The sequence below is a fragment of the Oreochromis niloticus genome, linkage group LG3, assembly GCF_001858045.2.
Source record: "Oreochromis niloticus isolate F11D_XX linkage group LG3, O_niloticus_UMD_NMBU, whole genome shotgun sequence".
Taxonomy (NCBI): domain Eukaryota; kingdom Metazoa; phylum Chordata; class Actinopteri; order Cichliformes; family Cichlidae; genus Oreochromis; species Oreochromis niloticus.
In genome coordinates, this window is record NC_031967.2 from 20,213,664 (window position 1) to 20,231,385 (window position 17,722).

At 42.9% G+C, this 17,722-nt stretch overlaps 2 protein-coding genes across 5 annotated transcripts in view; both read right to left on the reverse strand.

Annotated features, from left to right (window-relative positions):
• Window positions 1–17,722, reverse strand: part of LOC102081728 (uncharacterized) — an 81,753-nt gene that overhangs the window by 24,659 nt on the left and 39,372 nt on the right. The window lies entirely within an intron of this gene.
• On the reverse strand, window positions 4,197–11,437 carry LOC109198416 (uncharacterized). 2 transcript variants are annotated; one of them, XM_019353865.2, is made up of 2 exons: window positions 10,427–11,433; window positions 4,197–4,317 (listed from the first exon to the last, which is right to left on the reverse strand). In XM_019353865.2, the coding sequence occupies exons 1-2, from the start codon at window positions 11,384–11,386 to the stop codon at window positions 4,306–4,308; spliced, it is 972 nt and encodes a 323-aa protein (XP_019209410.1). In that variant the 5' UTR covers window positions 11,387–11,433; the 3' UTR covers window positions 4,197–4,305. The 2 variants fall into 2 exon arrangements, with proteins under 2 accessions (XP_019209410.1, XP_025761417.1); XM_025905632.1 differs by lacking the exon at window positions 4,197–4,317 and adding an exon at window positions 4,391–4,541 and having other exon boundaries at window positions 10,427–11,437.

Genomic DNA, 17,722 nt, shown 5'->3' on the forward strand with positions numbered 1-17,722 from the left:
GATGGCAGCAATCCAAGATGGCGGCCAACCAAACCGGTTTCGTGCGTGTGCGCATGCGCGTTTAGGTCCTGGGGTTATGCGAGTTCATGTGTGGAAACACACGGTGGGGTCATATGAGTTCATGTGTTTTTAACTTAATTTAATCAAACCATAGGGTTTTTAATTAAACTATTTTTTCTCACTTTGGCGTGTCTCAACATTCATTTATGCAGACATATGTGTCCTTAAGAGCAATTCTTTGTTTTGGCATGTAGGGGTGGAAGCTGTTTTTGTTCACAGTGCGCCTTAACAAATGCTTTTTATTTACATCTAGTCAAAAGTGTTGGTAATTGTGTTTTAATCACACTCATTTTGTGATTCTGACAATGTCTCCTCATGCAGAGATGCATGCCTTTTATTTTAAAAACGGTATAAACGGGAATTTCTTCTGTACGGGTAATTTCAGCTTGTTCACAAGCGTTTCATTTAATCAAACCACTAGTTTTAATTTAACTAGTTTTACGCATGTACTGGGGTTTCTTTGACGGGTTGATGCGATCATTTTATTTAAAAATCGGGATTTCGGAATGTTGAACTAAGAGGGAGACACAGCTAGCTAGTTTTTAACACAGTAAATGGTTACAAATAACATAAAGTCCCTTTAGAAAATAAATGCTATAGGCCTACTTCTAAAACACGTTGCACATGATGTCACCTTTTCCCCCAAAGCAACCAGTAGCGCTCTTTTCAAACTAATCCTGTTTTAATCACACTCATTTTGTGATTCTGATGTCACAGCATGCAGCGATACATGCCTTTTATTTATTTAAAAACGGATCATTTTCTTCCGTAAGGGGTTTCATGGTTTCAGAGTAGTTTTTAACACAACAGATGGTCGCAAATAACATTCAGCCCTTTAGAAAATAAACGCTGCAGTGATACTACCAAAACCACTCGCACAGACCCGCTCCGTATTTTCATCAGGATTGCAAAAGCCCACTGCCGGTATCATTTAATTGTTGTGATTCCTTAGGAAGACAAAAGATAAGTGTATCACTTAGTTGTTGACAGTACCATGCGAACAAGGGCCCAACCTATTGTCTGAAGTAGGAGGTATCGTTTCTTTTGAAATTCCTTAGGAAAAGGTAAAAGCCGACAGGTGTACCAGTCGAGCGGGGACCCGACCTATTGTTTGAAGTGGCCGGTATCGGCTCTTTTTGTAATTCCTCGAGAAGGTAAAAGCCCCGCAGATGTACCAGTCGAGCAGGGTCTCGCCTATTTTCTGAAGTAGCCAGCAACAGCGGACCCTTAGGCCTATCTTGGCCAGTTACACCGGAGCTCAACACCTGCGTGCCCCACCCTCATTGTTTTAAACTTGCACAGCAAGGTGATGCCCTGCAGCTGTATCGACCCCAGATTTATAGGCCCCCCCATCTATTGTTTTTGGAAGCACCCGGTCCTATATGAACCGCTTCTCAGAGCGTGAGACCCTCGCCATTTCGCGTCAGGACCAGCGCCGGTGCAGACCATTTTCTACCCACACAGAGCGTTTCTGACCAGCCGGCGTTGCTTATGCATAAGAGAAAAGCAACAATACAACGCGGTTCTCTGCTCCAAGACATCCGTGGTCCTTTCACACGTAAGCATGTGTGTTATAGCCAGCGCTTCATAAATGTCAGTCTGTCAGCGCAGATTATTCAAACTGTTTTTAAAACGTGACTCATTTGTTGTCCAAAAAACATTTCCTCTAAATTTGCAAAGTTACTGATTTAAAAATATATATTTTCGAATTTTTAGCTGGATGTCAAACATATGATAGACTCTTGAGCATATTTATATAGCAAAATTCACAGTGGTATAACCATAAACGATACCCAAATGTGCACCAATGCACTCTAATGCACGCCTTTAAACTGTATGTTGATAAGTGCATGAAGTATACCTTTACCTCTATAGCTGAAAAGAGTCTGTATCCATTATTTGTGGATCTATTGATCTGTTTTTAATGTGGCACTTTTTTTCACGAACTGCAGATGATGAAATCCTCTTTATTTGAGAAAGTGTCCCTAAGCTATTGTTGTTCATACTTACTGAGCGCCCTAGCTACTTCTTTACCATGTCAGTAAACTTTTTGAACAAGAAAGGTGTTGTAGATTTAAAGACACATCTTAATTGAAGCAAAGGCAAAACATCTGAATGAATTTTATGTGGCTGTTCATATTAAAGCCGTCAAAGAGTGAAAATCCAAAAGCTGTTGCAAACCTTTGTATTAATGATCTCTGTGTGTGTGTGTGTGTGTGTGTGTGTGTGTGTGTGCATGCGTGCTGGCAGAAGGAAGGTCAAGGCTGGGCAGGAGCTTTTTTTTTTTTTTGAATGCATTTCCAATCAGCTTTTTTTTTTTTTGCAAGAAGTGTAGCTCATACATTGCAATAAATGTATTCTGCTACATCTGCTAATGAGAGAACATGTTTTTCATCATAAAGACTGTGATATGAAGCATTGTTAAAGTGTCACCTCAGTAAGGCTGCTGGGAGAAACAAGTGTTGACTCATCTTTTTTTTTAAATACATGACTTAAAACACTAAAATCTAATTTCAAAGGTTTATTTTAAGTTTAAAGAATATAAGAGCTGTTAAGACGATGAGTTTTACTTCTCACTGTCCGTGTTATGTTGCAGTATCCATTATCATGTATGCTACTTTGCTCTGTGGACTGTAAAATGTTTCATTGTATTCATGAAATAAACCAGACTTTCAATGTCTGAATCTTTTACCGTTTTTCTGCTTTTGTTCACCCAAAGTTGACAAAACCCGCAGACATCCAGAGTTAACTCACTAAAATGTGGAGCAGTCTAAGTGTATATAGATGCTTTTACCCTAAACACAATCAGCTGGCTGAGAGGCATGTCTGTAGTCCTCACTTTGGTCATTATGAATGTTGAAGGAGATTTGTTCCATAGACACCTTATACTAGTGTTTCCTGCACTTAATCCAACACTACTATGTTCTATTTTAATCCAGATTCCTTTTATAGATTACAGTGAAATTTGTAAAAACCATTGCTTAATGGGACAGAAGTACAAGTCGCTCTTTACTAACACATTGTAGATAAGTTTATTGCTGGACAACACAGCTAACAGTCTCACACACTCTTTAGGTTTTTGAAGTTTTGTGTGTAATGGTTTAGTCTCGCACACCTTACCCTTTTCTCCCCAGTATCACAACAGTATGACTCCCAAAGTACGGCTCAGTAAACAAACAAGGACTCTAAATTCAGAACAGAAAGATACAATTGAAAGATTAATGATTGCGTTTTTTTTTTTTTTTTTAAATTTTTATGATGCGTAGTAAACTACCCCCTCTTCTTCTTCTCTGTGTTGATGTTGCTCGTGTGCGTGTGCGTACGTGTGTGTGAATGCATTAGAAGTCAAAGTTATACATTAGCCATACTTACAAAAACATTTTTAATTTCATTTAGAAGTGAGATTCTAAGTTGTAAGCAGAAATCTTATGCTCAACCAGAAGCATGTTTCCTCACTTTCACAATGCTGAGGTGTCAAATCCATGATCCAACAGATGGTTTGTCACACGCGGGCGAGAAGGGCAAGCCACCCCTTACTTACACAACCTCACACACTATAGATTTTTAAAGTTCTTGTGTACAACGGTTTAGCTACAGATATAACTTCTACTTTTGATAAAGATCACTCCGTCTGCATATTTGTTAAGAAATAAAGCATCTTTACTGGGATATTTATTGTCAAACTATACGATTTTCCAAATGTGTGTGGAGTAAAATGTTGTGACCAAGAATCATTCAGGATTAACAACACAAACTGTTTTGATAGCAGAAACAGTCTCCCCTATAGTTCCCATACTTTACCGCTAGTTTTACAAACACATTCTTCTTCATATCTGTTTAATTGGTTTTTTTATGAAACTGATCTTGATATTCTCAACTATACATTTTCAATGTTGAGTAAATTTTGACAAATTCAGTTAAAACAAAGTTTGATAGCAAAACAGTTCCATATTTACCGTTTTACAAACACTTCTTCATATCTGTTTAATTGGTTTTTTTATGAAACTGATTTTCAATAGTACAACCAACGTCTAACTTTTCCTTGCTCCCCAGTATAAATGCAAGAATTTTGCAGGCTTTATTGAAACTGTCACAATTTAACACTCAGTGCCATAAACAGAGTTGATCCATGTCTCTATGTGTAACCGGTTTCTGCTTCATCCTGCTGTAACAGTTCGGCCCAAACAGACTCCTCGACTCTGCGTTGTGTTGTGTTTTAAGAAAACAAGGAGTCTCTGATCGATGTCACTTTATTTCCTGAATGGAAACAATGGTGTTCTTTATCAGTGCACAGGCTCGCCACACACCACTCCGCACAGCACACTCTCGTATGGCTACGGCAGACTGGCAGCGATTACTGCCGCAATATTACAATTTATAATATACAAGAAAGTAACAGCAACAACAAATGATGTACCTGAATGGAAACAACGGTGTTTTATCAGTGCACAGGCTCGCCACACACCACTCCGCACAGCACACTATGGCAGAACATCCCATTAGCATTCCGCTTTAGCATACAGTTTTACACAGTAATAAACAAATGAAAAGTACATAAAACTGGTGTTGGACATGTGTCCACTAAGCACTTATTACACTCGGTGCCCATCAGTTAATCAAACGTCTTTTATATGTCTGTACTACTTAGCTATATCGTGTGCGGAGCAATACAACTCACCTCTTGTATGGCTACGACAGACTGGCAGCGATTACTGCAGCCAGCCTCCCCTAACCAGCCACACCGAGAGGGGGGCGCTGTTTCCCCATTACACTGACATTTGTGGCAAGTGGAATAATACCACATAAACACTGTTACATTCCCCCTGCTGAATTCCACTTGCACACTCAAATAAACAAACACCACAAACAAAATAACACCCTTAAAAAAAACACAGGTACACCACAATCACCATAACACAACAGAGAACAAAAACCCAATAATCCTAAAAAAAAACAAGATTTAAAAAAAAAAAATTCAATAGCTAATCCACAGCTATCAACATGTGATAAATCTGTTCAGTAATACAGGTCGTACAGTCACAAAGAAAATTCAGTCAGAGGACTATTCCCAAAAGAATCAATAGAAGAAGAAGTTGGCCAGACCCCTTCCAAAAAAGAACAAAATATGCCAGTTACATATTTCATCACATCATAACTGTACGCCTCTCTGACACAGAAAAATCCAAAACAAATAATCTGTCTCAATTCTAAAGATCAAAGTCCCACTTCAACAACAATAGAATTAACTTGCAGTTATCCAACAATATTCAAACTTTAACAGGTTTCTGGTGCATCATTTCAATCAACCTGGAGACAGGCTTAAGTAACCGTCCCACTCTCGATCTAGCACGGGCCCTCACCACCCTGCTAACATCAGTCGGATCTGCGTTGGGCAGAACAACTGTGGTTGAGACATGACCCCCAATAGCAGCTGTATTGTCTTGGTCACCATCAGTAGTGGCTGCCAACTCCAAAACAGAGGAGACTGTTACTGGGGCCACAGACATAAGCAGGTCAGAATGTTGACCACCAGAGGTGGCATTTACCTGCTCCTCAGTGTCAACAGGGGGAACACTGGTACAGGCAAGTTCTTGATCCACAATGCTTCCTTCTGGTTGAGCAACCTCTGTCATCAGCGAGTCGCTGGACACTGCAGACGGTAAGTCAGACACCCAAGCTCTTGTTCTGTATTCAGCCGTGCCCACCGATGAGTTGCAGACAGCTTCTCCGTCGCATCCAACCATCAGCGAGCCAGACTCAGAAAGCTCATCTCCATCATCCTGAACTGAAGCACCACTGAGGGGAAGGAAGTTCACCGGCATTATCAGGTTGCGATGCACAACCTTCACTTGCCCTGTGGAATCATCCATCAGCTTAAAGGTGTGACTCTCATCATTTTTGTCAAAAACTGTATAGACAACACTCTCCCAGCGATCGGCAAGTTTTCTTTTGCCACGTCCCTTTTTGTTGGCCAAAAGGACACGATCACCAATCACTACTGGCGCTCCCCGCACCTTCCGGTTGTAGAGGTCCGTGTGACGCTTCAAATTTTTGCGTGCCACCTCCTGCGCCAAATCCATGGCCTCTTTGAGGTCCCTCCTCAACGTCTGGACATATCGATCATAGTCCATGATGTCTTGGTGCTCAATAACAGAGCCAAAAATCACATCAATCGGCAGTCTTGGCACTCTGCCAAACATCAGCAGAAATGGCGCATAGCCAGTCGTCTCATGCACCGTACAGTTGTAGGCGAATGTGAGAGCTTTCAGTGCATCAGGCCACCTTTGCTTGGCTCTGGGGGGTAATGCACGAATCATGTTGCCCAAGGTACGGTTCATCCTCTCGCAGGAGCCGTTTCCCATCGGATGGTATGGGGTCGTGTGAGACTTCTGGACACCTGCCACATTCAACAGCTCGGCAATGAGCACACTCTCAAAATTAGCTCCCTGATCCGAGTGAAGGCGTTTCGGAAAGCCGTAGATGCAAAAGTAGTTATGCCAGAGTTGGTGTGCTACTGCCTTAGCAGACTGATTGGGGCATAGAAAAGCCTGAGCCATCTTAGTAAAGTGGTCTGTGACCACAAGCACATCCACTGATTTGTTTGCCGAATCCTCCGCAGACCAAAAATCTATGCAGACCAGTTCAAGGGGCTCTGATGTTCTGATGTTCTCCAAAGGTGCTCTCGCCTCTGGCTCAGGCGACTTGCTAACAACACACCTTCTGCAGCACCGTACATACTCTGACACATGTTTGGCCATACCAGGCCAGTAGAATCTATGCCTGGCCAGATAAAGTGTTCTTTGTTGTCCCTGATGACCGGCTTCATCATGGACGCCTTTCAGTACAGCAAGACGCAAGGTTGGCGGAACAACATACAGATAAGTCTTTGTCTTTGTGACGGGATTCTTGGAGACTCGATAGAGCACACCATCTCTCACAGTTAACTTGTCCCAAGCCCTAAGAAGTCTCTTCATATCAACCGGTTCACTTGCTCGCTCCCTCCTCGAGGGTCTCTGTCCCCTTTCCACATAGGAGATCACTCTGCTCAGCACATCATCACGCCGCTGGTGTCCCACTAGGTCATCATGCGAGAAGGGTTCAGAGGCAGACTGGTTCGGCGGAATCACAGTCTGAGAGCATTGGGGTAGAAGGAGAGCATGTGGCCACACCCTGGACTCATGTTCACTATGAGCCTGGAAGACAGCTCCCACTTCAGAAGACGTCAACATTCCAGCCCGCTCAACAGCCATGCACTGAGAAACAACAGGCTGGTCAGTGCTTGAGGCCTTATCAGCTGAGTGAACAGTCCATCTGAAGGCCTCCTGAACTCCACCAGTGGCGACTGCCTCCGCTTCTGCCAGAAGTTCATTATATGGAACCCTTATCAACCGGTGGGAGGCCCTGGGGTGCACGAAGGGCTCCCTGCTCAGCGCGTCAGCAACCACATTTTTAGGACCAGGAATGTACTTTATGTCAAACTGGAAAGGCGCTAGCTTTGCGATCCACCTCTGCTCACATGCATCCAGTCTTGGCTTAGAAAGTATGTAAGTGAGAGGGTTATTATCCGTCCAAACGGTAAACTGATGACCCCTCAACCAGTGATGGAACTTGTCGCACACCGCCCACTTCAATGCAAAGAACTCCAGCCTATGCGCTGGGTACTTGGACTGTGCATGATTGAGTGTCTTACTGGCAAAGGCGATCGGTCTTGATGTAGAAGCCCCAGCAGGAACTTGCGACAACACGGCACCAAGGCCACTGCTGGAGGCATCAACAGAGAGCAAAAAGGGCTCCTCAAAATTAGGATGGGCCAGGAGCACTCGATCCAACAAGGCCTGCTTCAGCTCATTGAAAGCTGCCCTGCATTCATCCGTCCAGTCCTCCCCACACAGTTTTGTACGCACCGGCCGGTGCTTTCGCCGTGAACCACGAGGGCCTTTATCCCCAGATGTCAGCCGAAAGAGAGGTTTTGCGATGGATGAGCAGTTCTCAATAAATTGTTGGTAGAACATTACCATCCCCAAAAATGAGCGGACCTTCTGTTGGGATGGAACACTCGAACCTTCTTCCATAAGGTCTGCCTCTGCAAGGGATGTAATGGATGCTATTTTGTCAGGGTCCGACTGTATCCCATCAGCATTTACAATGTGCCCTAAGAATTTCACAGACTGTCTCAGAAAATGGCACTTCTTTGGAGCCAACTTGAGGTTGTGAACCTGGAGTCTCTGGAACACCATATGCAAGCGCTCCAGTGCCAATTCTTCTGTGGGGGCAAAAACCAGAACATCGTCAAGATAACACAGCACACTGAGGAAGTTCTGATCCCCAAAAATGCCTAGCATCATCCTCATGAAGGTGGCCGGACTGTTGCACAGTCCTTGTGGCATACGATTATATTCGTACAACCCAAATGGAGACGTAAATGCCGTGTACTTACGGTCCTCCTCATGCACCTCCACATTATAATAACCCGAAGTCAAGTCCATTGTGGAGAACAATCCGTTCCCCCCCAAAGCAGCCAGTGCGTCAGCCGGATGCGGGAGTGGGTGAGCATCTTTGACAGTTCTAGCATTAAGCCAGCGAAAGTCATTACAGATTCTCAACTCACCAGACTTCTTCCAAACTAAGACCAGTGGTGATGCAAACTCACTGCAAGACTTCCGAATTATTTCACGTTCCTCCATGTCATTCAGAGCCTGTCTTAGTTTTTCATAATGCGTCGGCGGCACACGTCGGCATGGCAACCGGAATGGCTTGTCGTCCACAACTCGGATTCGATGTAGGCAGCCGTTAGCCTTGCCGCAATCCAGCTTGTCTCTCGAGAAGATAGACTCAAACTGGGCTATGAGGCCAACCAGTTTCTCTCTGCCAGCCGGCGAAACTGCACATGAATCAATGTCGATATCAGACAGCCCCAGATTTCGCAGTACTGCATGTAAGGGGCTACAACACCCTGTCATCTCCTGTGAGGCTGAATCATCAGGCAGAGTGGAAACATCGGTGACTAGACTCTGCTCATCATGGCACCAAGCTGGGCTAGTAGACCGTTGCATGTTCTGTTGCAAGTAGGAGCCAGTGGGGGTGAAATTCTCCACCGCTGCACAGGGGGACACGTCAGCCAACTTCATGTTCCGTTTCAGGGTTATCGGCTTGTCAAAGGGGTTCAGCACTTTCACAGGGAGCCAACCATCCCTGTTTAGATGCGCTACAGTTCTCCCAACCATAACTGACCTCGGACCAGACCTTGACCCGGTGGGCTCTACAACTACAGCACTGCCCACCTCCCCACTATTCACTAGCTGCAGCCTGCCCCAAACCAGGTGTTCTGTCAGGGGCTCTAATGTTACAGCTCTCTTTAGCTTGACAGTTCCGATCTTATCACCAACATGCCCTGGGGCCACCACTCCTGACATTGAACTCAGCAGATTTTTATTAGGCTGTTCTTCAGCACTCAGGGTCTTGCTGCATTCCCCTCCTAAATCTCCCTCTTCCCTCAGGCAATTACCCAGATATCTCATTAGGTTACTGCCCAGAATGAGGTCCTCACTCTGCCCTGCGACCACCAACATTGGCACAACAACTTTGCAACCATACATCTCCACCGTAATGTCACACACACCTGATGGAACTGTCCTCGAACCACCACAGCCAATCAGGACAACATCAGTGGGTTGCAAGGTGGGGGTCTGCAGCACTGCATGATGTAATAGTTGGGGCATCATATTGGTGCTGAGGGTGCAGGCCATAGAGCCACTGTCAAGCATGGCTTTAACAAACACTTTGCCCCCCAGGGTCACATTTTCATAGAACAGCTCATCATGCTGTTTTAGTCTGTGTGTGTTCTGAATAATCGGTCGCCGGCCTAACTGGCGCTCCTCACAAACAGTGTGGTATACAGATTCTAAATCATCAAAATCATCCTTTTTGGGGGCGATTTCAGGCCTAACACTTGCCCCCTCCACATGTAGGCCATCTAGTTTCCCAGGTGCTGGGTGGCTGATTCAGGCCCCCTCACTCTGACAGACACGGCCCTGGGGCATTGAGCCCGTGTGTGGTCGCCAGCATGGCAGATGAAACACAGCTGATGGGCTCTACAGTGGTGATACGTAGAGTGTTCAGTGTCACCACAAATCACGCAAGGCACAATTTTGCGTGTTTGGGTCCGGGGGACCCTGGCATCATCCTTAGCAGGCAGCTTTGCTTGTCGAGGCTGTCCCTCCAGGACTTTCTCTAACAGGGCTATCACATGATCAAGACGATCAGCAGGTGGTTGTGCATTAAGGTTGGTAAGTAATGCTGAGGTAGGGGTAGGTGATGGTGTAATACACTTACTGCTGCCTGTCGCCTGCTGCACATTGGGACTCACCTCCTGTCGCCGAAAACTCAAGGCACTGACTGCACTAAACTGAGGGGTGCACTTCTGGTCCTTGCCATGCTCCAGCAATTTCTCGTGCACATCAGCAACCGTCCACTGCTGCAGGGGCTTGCACTTGAAAATAAGAGACAGTTCTGAGTCTGGACAGTGACGGATAAACATAGCAGTCAGCTCTTTTGTCAGATATGCAAAGGACTTATTTTGTCTCTTCAGACAGTCTTCTGTCACCTCCATGGCTCTGTTCAACCTGAGCCAGTAGTCAAACGGTGTTTCACCTGAGGTGGGTAGTGTTGCATAAAAGTCAGCTAAAGGCATGCTTGAACAGGCAGTGTCACTGAAGTGCTGCTTTAAGATCTCAAAAATGGGCTCCGGGCCCCTCTCAAGACACACAGATGGCTTACTACGTATGCCCACCTTGACTATTTCTCGTGCCCTCCCCAGCAGTTTACTTAGCACATCATCAGCTTGATCAGCAACTGGTACCCCTCTTCTCTTAAAAAAAGTCATCATCATTTCCTCCCATTCCTGAACACTGTATGTATCACAGCCATCCCCTCTAAAACACACAGGTTCTTTAACATCAGACTTTACAATCACATTCAATAGTGAGGGTTCTGATAACACATTATTGGCAGACCCAACAACACTGTTTCCCACTCCAAAGCCCAACCGAGATTCAAGACAAGAGGCAATGCTTTCCCCAATAGAAAACCCAATTTGCGTCGCCATCTCTGCATAAAGGTTCTCTTTTGTGGGACTGGTTTCTGATCTAGCATTTTGTAGATCATCACAGTTCACATCAATAGGGCTTTCATTCAACTCAGTAAGGACAGGCTTAGGTGTGGATGAAACTGGAGCTGTCAGCAACCTTGATCTGCCTCTGCCAAATGACTGCAGAGGGGTAAAACCAACTGCCCCCCTTCCCCTGCCAAAACTGGGAAAATCTGCCATGGCTCAGCAGTGAGTCTCCCCCTTTTTTCTTTTTTTTTTAAAACTCTCCAAAAAAAAGAAAGCACAGAACCCCACCCCGATGTCTCTAAAGAACGCAGAAAATGGCGGGACTAAGAAAAGCCAGTCTCCCGCGACTTTTCCACCTTCCAGGAAGTAGACGGCCCGTCGCGGTCGCAGGATTGCAGGAGCTTGGGTCACGGCACCAGTGTAACCGGTTTCTGCTTCATCCTGCTGTAACAGTTCGGCCCAAACAGACTCCTCGACTCTGCGTTGTGTTGTGTTTTAAGAAAACAAGGAGTCTCTGATCGATGTCACTTTATTTCCTGAATGGAAACAATGGTGTTCTTTATCAGTGCACAGGCTCGCCACACACCACTCCGCACAGCACACTCTCGTATGGCTACGGCAGACTGGCAGCGATTACTGCCGCAATATTACAATTTATAATATACAAGAAAGTAACAGCAACAACAAATGATGTACCTGAATGGAAACAACGGTGTTTTATCAGTGCACAGGCTCGCCACACACCACTCCGCACAGCACACTATGGCAGAACATCCCATTAGCATTCCGCTTTAGCATACAGTTTTACACAGTAATAAACAAATGAAAAGTACATAAAACTGGTGTTGGACATGTGTCCACTAAGCACTTATTACACTCGGTGCCCATCAGTTAATCAAACGTCTTTTATATGTCTGTACTACTTAGCTATATCGTGTGCGGAGCAATACAACTCACCTCTTGTATGGCTACGACAGACTGGCAGCGATTACTGCAGCCAGCCTCCCCTAACCAGCCACACCGAGAGGGGGGGCGCTGTTTCCCCATTACACTGACATTTGTGGCAAGTGGAATAATACCACATAAACACTGTTACATATGGACACTGTTTCATACATCAACAGCTCTGAAAATCACTTTTAAAGTAATGTAGAACATGATCTCTCTCACTCTCAGCGTCTCCAAAAACCCAGCAAACTGACAATCACCTCTAAACAAGGGGGTTAGTTTATAGGTTTTTTATCAGGCGCAACACCATGTAATGCATGGATGTTAGACTCTTTCACCAGACCATGCTGCTAGCCCAACCACCAGGCTCAGGGTCTCTGAGCTCTAACCCCGGCTGCCAAATGTGCCTCTGAGCCTCTTGTGCCTTTTCACCACCAGACTAAGTTTGTAGTCTCGTCTCACCTACTAATATTATTTTATTACAGGACAATATTCAGCTAGGTTACTACTTTGACTTTCTTACTTTGAGCCCATTTCTGAGCCCATACATTATCAAATTTTTACTTGAGTATTTCTGACACTAGCAGCTATACTTCTACTTAAGTAAAAAATGCCTGCACTATCGGTATAAAGCTGTCTGTAATTCTTTAACAGTTCATGCAAAAATTATAAATTAAACCTGCACCACAGCTAACTCTTTTTAATAACCAATAACAAGTGTATTTCTTAGATCTACTGATACAGCCAAAACACTCTGCTTGTATAATGCCATATTCTCTCCCAGCGTACCCTTGTCTCACGACAGGGTGATTCCCAAAGTACGACTCAATAAACAGAGACTCTAAAACCAGAACAGAAAGATAAAGTTGGAAGATCAAAGATTAAGGTTTGTGTTTTTATAGCACGAAGTAAACTATCCCCTTGTCTTCTAGGCCTTGGCGTGCGTACCTTAGAAGTCAGATTATACATTAGTCATACTTCCAAAAGCATTTTGAATTCCATTTATAACTGAGATGTCAAGCTGATATCAGACATCTTATGCTCACCAGGAGCATGTATCCCCAACTTCAAAACCTTAAGGTGTCAAATTCACAAGCCCAACATGGGCTCTTTCAACACAGGGGCCAGAAGTGCATGTCACCCTTTACTGACACACTGTAAAAGTTCAATACAGGGCAACGTGGCTAACAGCCTTGGAAACGCTTTACATGAAATAAAACTTTTTAGAAAACCCTTTACAAGAATAAATGTGATGATCTGTTTTACCTGAATCAAATGTATTAGTTTGTTTACTTGAAATAAAACTTGTTTTGGAAACCCTGTACATGAAGTAAAAAGTATCATGTTGTAAGTTCTGGCATTAATATTTCCAGCTGATAAGGACACATATTGCATTTCAAACACTTCATATCCTACCCGCCCTCTAAGATCACCCCACTTCCAGATCACGCCCCCTTCTGTTATTTTAAAACAAGACCGCCGTCTCATTCCTCCAAAACCTTTCTTAGCTCAAAACAGAGAGAAGGATGGAGTCTGCACCCCTGCGTCACACTGAGGAGGAGGACAGTTCCTCGGACGAGGGCACAATAGTACCCGACACGCCCGGTTACTATCGCCCCTTGGAGAAGCAGCAGCAGCAAGCCGTCGAGCTTGACGGTTGGGCATATTCTTTATTTATCGATACCGTGAAAACCGCAGTGTATCATCTAGTCAACCTAGTAATCAACAAGTACCTCACTGACGAATGCAGCGGGTGTAAGTTCGATCACCCCAGCCAGAGACAGCACGAGTGTCTGCAAGTCTTGGAGGATGACTTTTACGCTGAAAATTATCACAGCATCAGAAAAAGACTCCTCACCCCTCGTTTCATTCCTTCCATTCAACGTCTGCTGATTGCTCGCAACATCAAAATGGACGACGTCAAAGTCCGCACGGTGGCAGAGACTCTCTTGCACGAACTGAAATCAGTAAGGAAAGTCTTTGACGCCATCGCCGAGGCATACGACAATCTGGTAGGGTTGGACGTGGTGAAAATCAGACAGCTACGCTTGGTCACAGAGTGTTACAAAGGAGGCTGCTAATGTTTTCTCTGAAACACTGATTCTTTCCAAAAAAAACAAAAAACGTATTGTACCGTATCTTTCAAACAGCTACCCTGCTTATTTTTTCAAACATGTATCCAGATTTTTCTTTCTTAAAATGTGTAACCTGCATTTTACCACATTTTTAAAAGCATGTATCCTTTTTCAAACATGTATCCTACATTTAGCCCATTTTTAAAACATGTATCCTGATATGGCCACCCTTCCAAGGCCCTGACAAATTACCCGAATCACTATGGGATAAGGATAAGGACTATGTACCCACGTAAACGGTGATGAATTGTGAAGTTACAATTCTTTTCTGTAAAAAGCATTTTTATTTTTGTATATAAATAAATGTTGATGTTGTGCGACGGGATTGTGTGCTTCAATTTTACTTATAATGTGCCAAATCACTACAACAGGCGGCTCAAGGCCGTCCAGAGTAAGGATCTTGTTAGACACAGTGTTTCTAAGATTTTTACGCCCCGTTACAATAACCTCAGTTTTATCTGAACTTAGAAGCAGAAAATTAAAGCTCATTATGTGTCTAAGACACTCCGGCAGTTTAACCAATAAAAGTGGGTATCATCTGCATAGCAGTGAAAATGTATGCTATGCCTTCTAAAGCATGTGTAATGTAAATAGAACAGGTCTTTGCACAGAAGCCTGTGGAGCTTCATAATTAACCTCAGTGTATGTGAAGAGGTCTCTCCATTTAATAATAGCTATAATAAAATGTTATGGTCAGCAGTATCAAATGCTGCAATTTGGTCTAGCAGGAAAGATTTCAACATTTCAATATGAATGAAGGCTGAAAAAACTGATTAGATTAATTTTTGATGACCTTTTCTGTGGTTCTTCAAGTTTGTAACACCGAACATATTAAAGGATGATGTAAGGCTGTTTTGGGCTTAAGGTTCACAGGAACAGTTTAATTAGACAGCCGTTTACTATTTTTCTTTATTTTCTTGCTTTCATCACTGACATGTTCAATATGATAACTATATCAGATGAGAAAATAAATCCCTGTGTAGTTAAAAAAAAACTTTAATTTAATCAAACTGAAATGTTGCTGAACTCTGATGGACGTGTCTTTTAATCTTGTCAACAAGACTACGGTATCAAATCAACTTGATGAAGATCTCCTTTGAAAAATACATACGAGACAAAGTAAAAGCAGATCCCTCACAGGTGGTAGTACAAAACACAGTGACAACTTGTGTATTAGATGCCCTCACTCCAAAAGCATATATCTATATATATGGAATCTCCAAGAATATCATCCTAAAATGGCATTCAGAGGTTGTTACAGTAAAATAAAAAATTTTAAAAAGCAGAAAAACTTTCATCTGAAAAAGTTGAATTTTAGTAAAAACAATGCTATGTAGCTTGATACTGTCGTTACAGACAAAGTGGATGTTTAAAACTCTTTTGTATAAAGCGTTTGAAATGCAATACGTGTCCTTATCAGCTGGAAATATTAATGCCAGAACTTACAACACGATACTTTTTACTTCATGTACAGGGTTTCCAAAACAAGTTTTATTTCAAGTAAACAAACTAATACATTTGATTCAGGTAAAACAGATCATCACATTTATTCTTGTAAAGGGTTTTCTAAAAAGTTTTATTTCATGTAAAGCGTTTCCAAGGCTGTTAGCCACGTTGCCCTGTATTGAACTTATTTACAGTGTGTCAGTAAAGGGTGACATGCACTTCTGGCCCCTGTGTTGAAAGAGCCCATGTTGGGCTTGTGAATTTGACACCTTAAGGTTTTGAAGTTGGGGATACATGCTCCTGGTGAGCATAAGATGTCTGATATCAGCTTGACATCTCAGTTATAAATGGAATTCAAAATGCTTTTGGAAGTATGACTAATGTATAATCTGACTTCTAAGGTACGCACGCCAAGGCCTAGAAGACAAGGGGATAGTTTACTTCGTGCTATAAAAACACAAACCTTAATCTTTGATCTTCCAACTTTATCTTTCTGTTCTGGTTTTAGAGTCTCTGTTTATTGAGTCGTACTTTGGGAATCACCCTGTCGTGAGACAAGGGTACGCTGGGAGAGAATATGGCATTATACAAGCAGAGTGTTTTGGCTGTATCAGTAGATCTAAGAAATACACTTGTTATTGGTTATTAAAAAGAGTTAGCTGTGGTGCAGGTTTAATTTATAATTTTTGCATGAACTGTTAAAGAATTACAGACAGCTTTATACCGATAGTGCAGGCATTTTTTACTTAAGTAGAAGTATAGCTGCTAGTGTCAGAAATACTCAAGTAAAAATTTGATAATGTATGGGCTCAGAAATGAGCTCAAAGTAAGAAAGTCAAAGTAGTAACCTAGCTGAATATTGTCCTGTAATAAAATAATATTAGTAGGTGAGACGAGACTACAAACTTAGTCTGGTGGTGAAAAGGCACAAGAGGCTCAGAGGCACATTTGGCAGCCGGGGTTAGAGCTCAGAGACCCTGAGCCTGGTGGTTGGGCTAGCAGCATGGTCTGGTGAAAGAGTCTAACATCCATGCATTACATGGTGTTGCGCCTGATAAAAAACCTATAAACTAACCCCCTTGTTTAGAGGTGATTGTCAGTTTGCTGGGTTTTTGGAGACGCTGAGAGTGAGAGAGATCATGTTCTACATTACTTTAAAAGTGATTTTCAGAGCTGTTGATGTATGAAACAGTGTCCATAGAGACATGGATCAACTCTGTTTATGGCACTGAGTGTTAAATTGTGACAGTTTCAATAAAGCCTGCAAAATTCTTGCATTTATACTGGGGAGCAAGGAAAAGTTAGACGTTGGTTGTACTATTGAAAATCAGTTTCATAAAAAAACCAATTAAACAGATATGAAGAAGAATGTGTTTGTAAAACTAGCGGTAAAGTATGGGAACTATAGGGGAGACTGTTTCTGCTATCAAAACAGTTTGTGTTGTTAATCCTGAATGATTCTTGGTCACAACATTTTACTCCACACACATTTGGAAAATCGTATAGTTTGACAATAAATATCCCAGTAAAGATGCTTTATTTCTTAACAAATATGCAGACGGAGTGATCTTTATCAAAAGTAGAAGTTATATCTGTAGCTAAACCGTTGTACACAAGAACTTTAAAAATCTATAGTGTGTGAGGTTGTGTAAGTAAGGGGTGGCTTGCCCTTCTCGCCCGCGTGTGACAAACCATCTGTTGGATCATGGATTTGACACCTCAGCATTGTGAAAGTGAGGAAACATGCTTCTGGTTGAGCATAAGATTTCTGCTTACAACTTAGAATCTCACTTCTAAATGAAATTAAAAATGTTTTTGTAAGTATGGCTAATGTATACTTTGACTTCTAATGCATTCACACACACGTACGCACACGCACACGAGCAACATCAACACAGAGAAGAAGAAGAGGGGGTAGTTTACTACGCATCATAAAAATTTAAAAAAAAAAAAAAAACGCAATCATTAATCTTTCAACTGTATCTTTCTGTTCTGAATTTAGAGTCCTTGTTTGTTTACT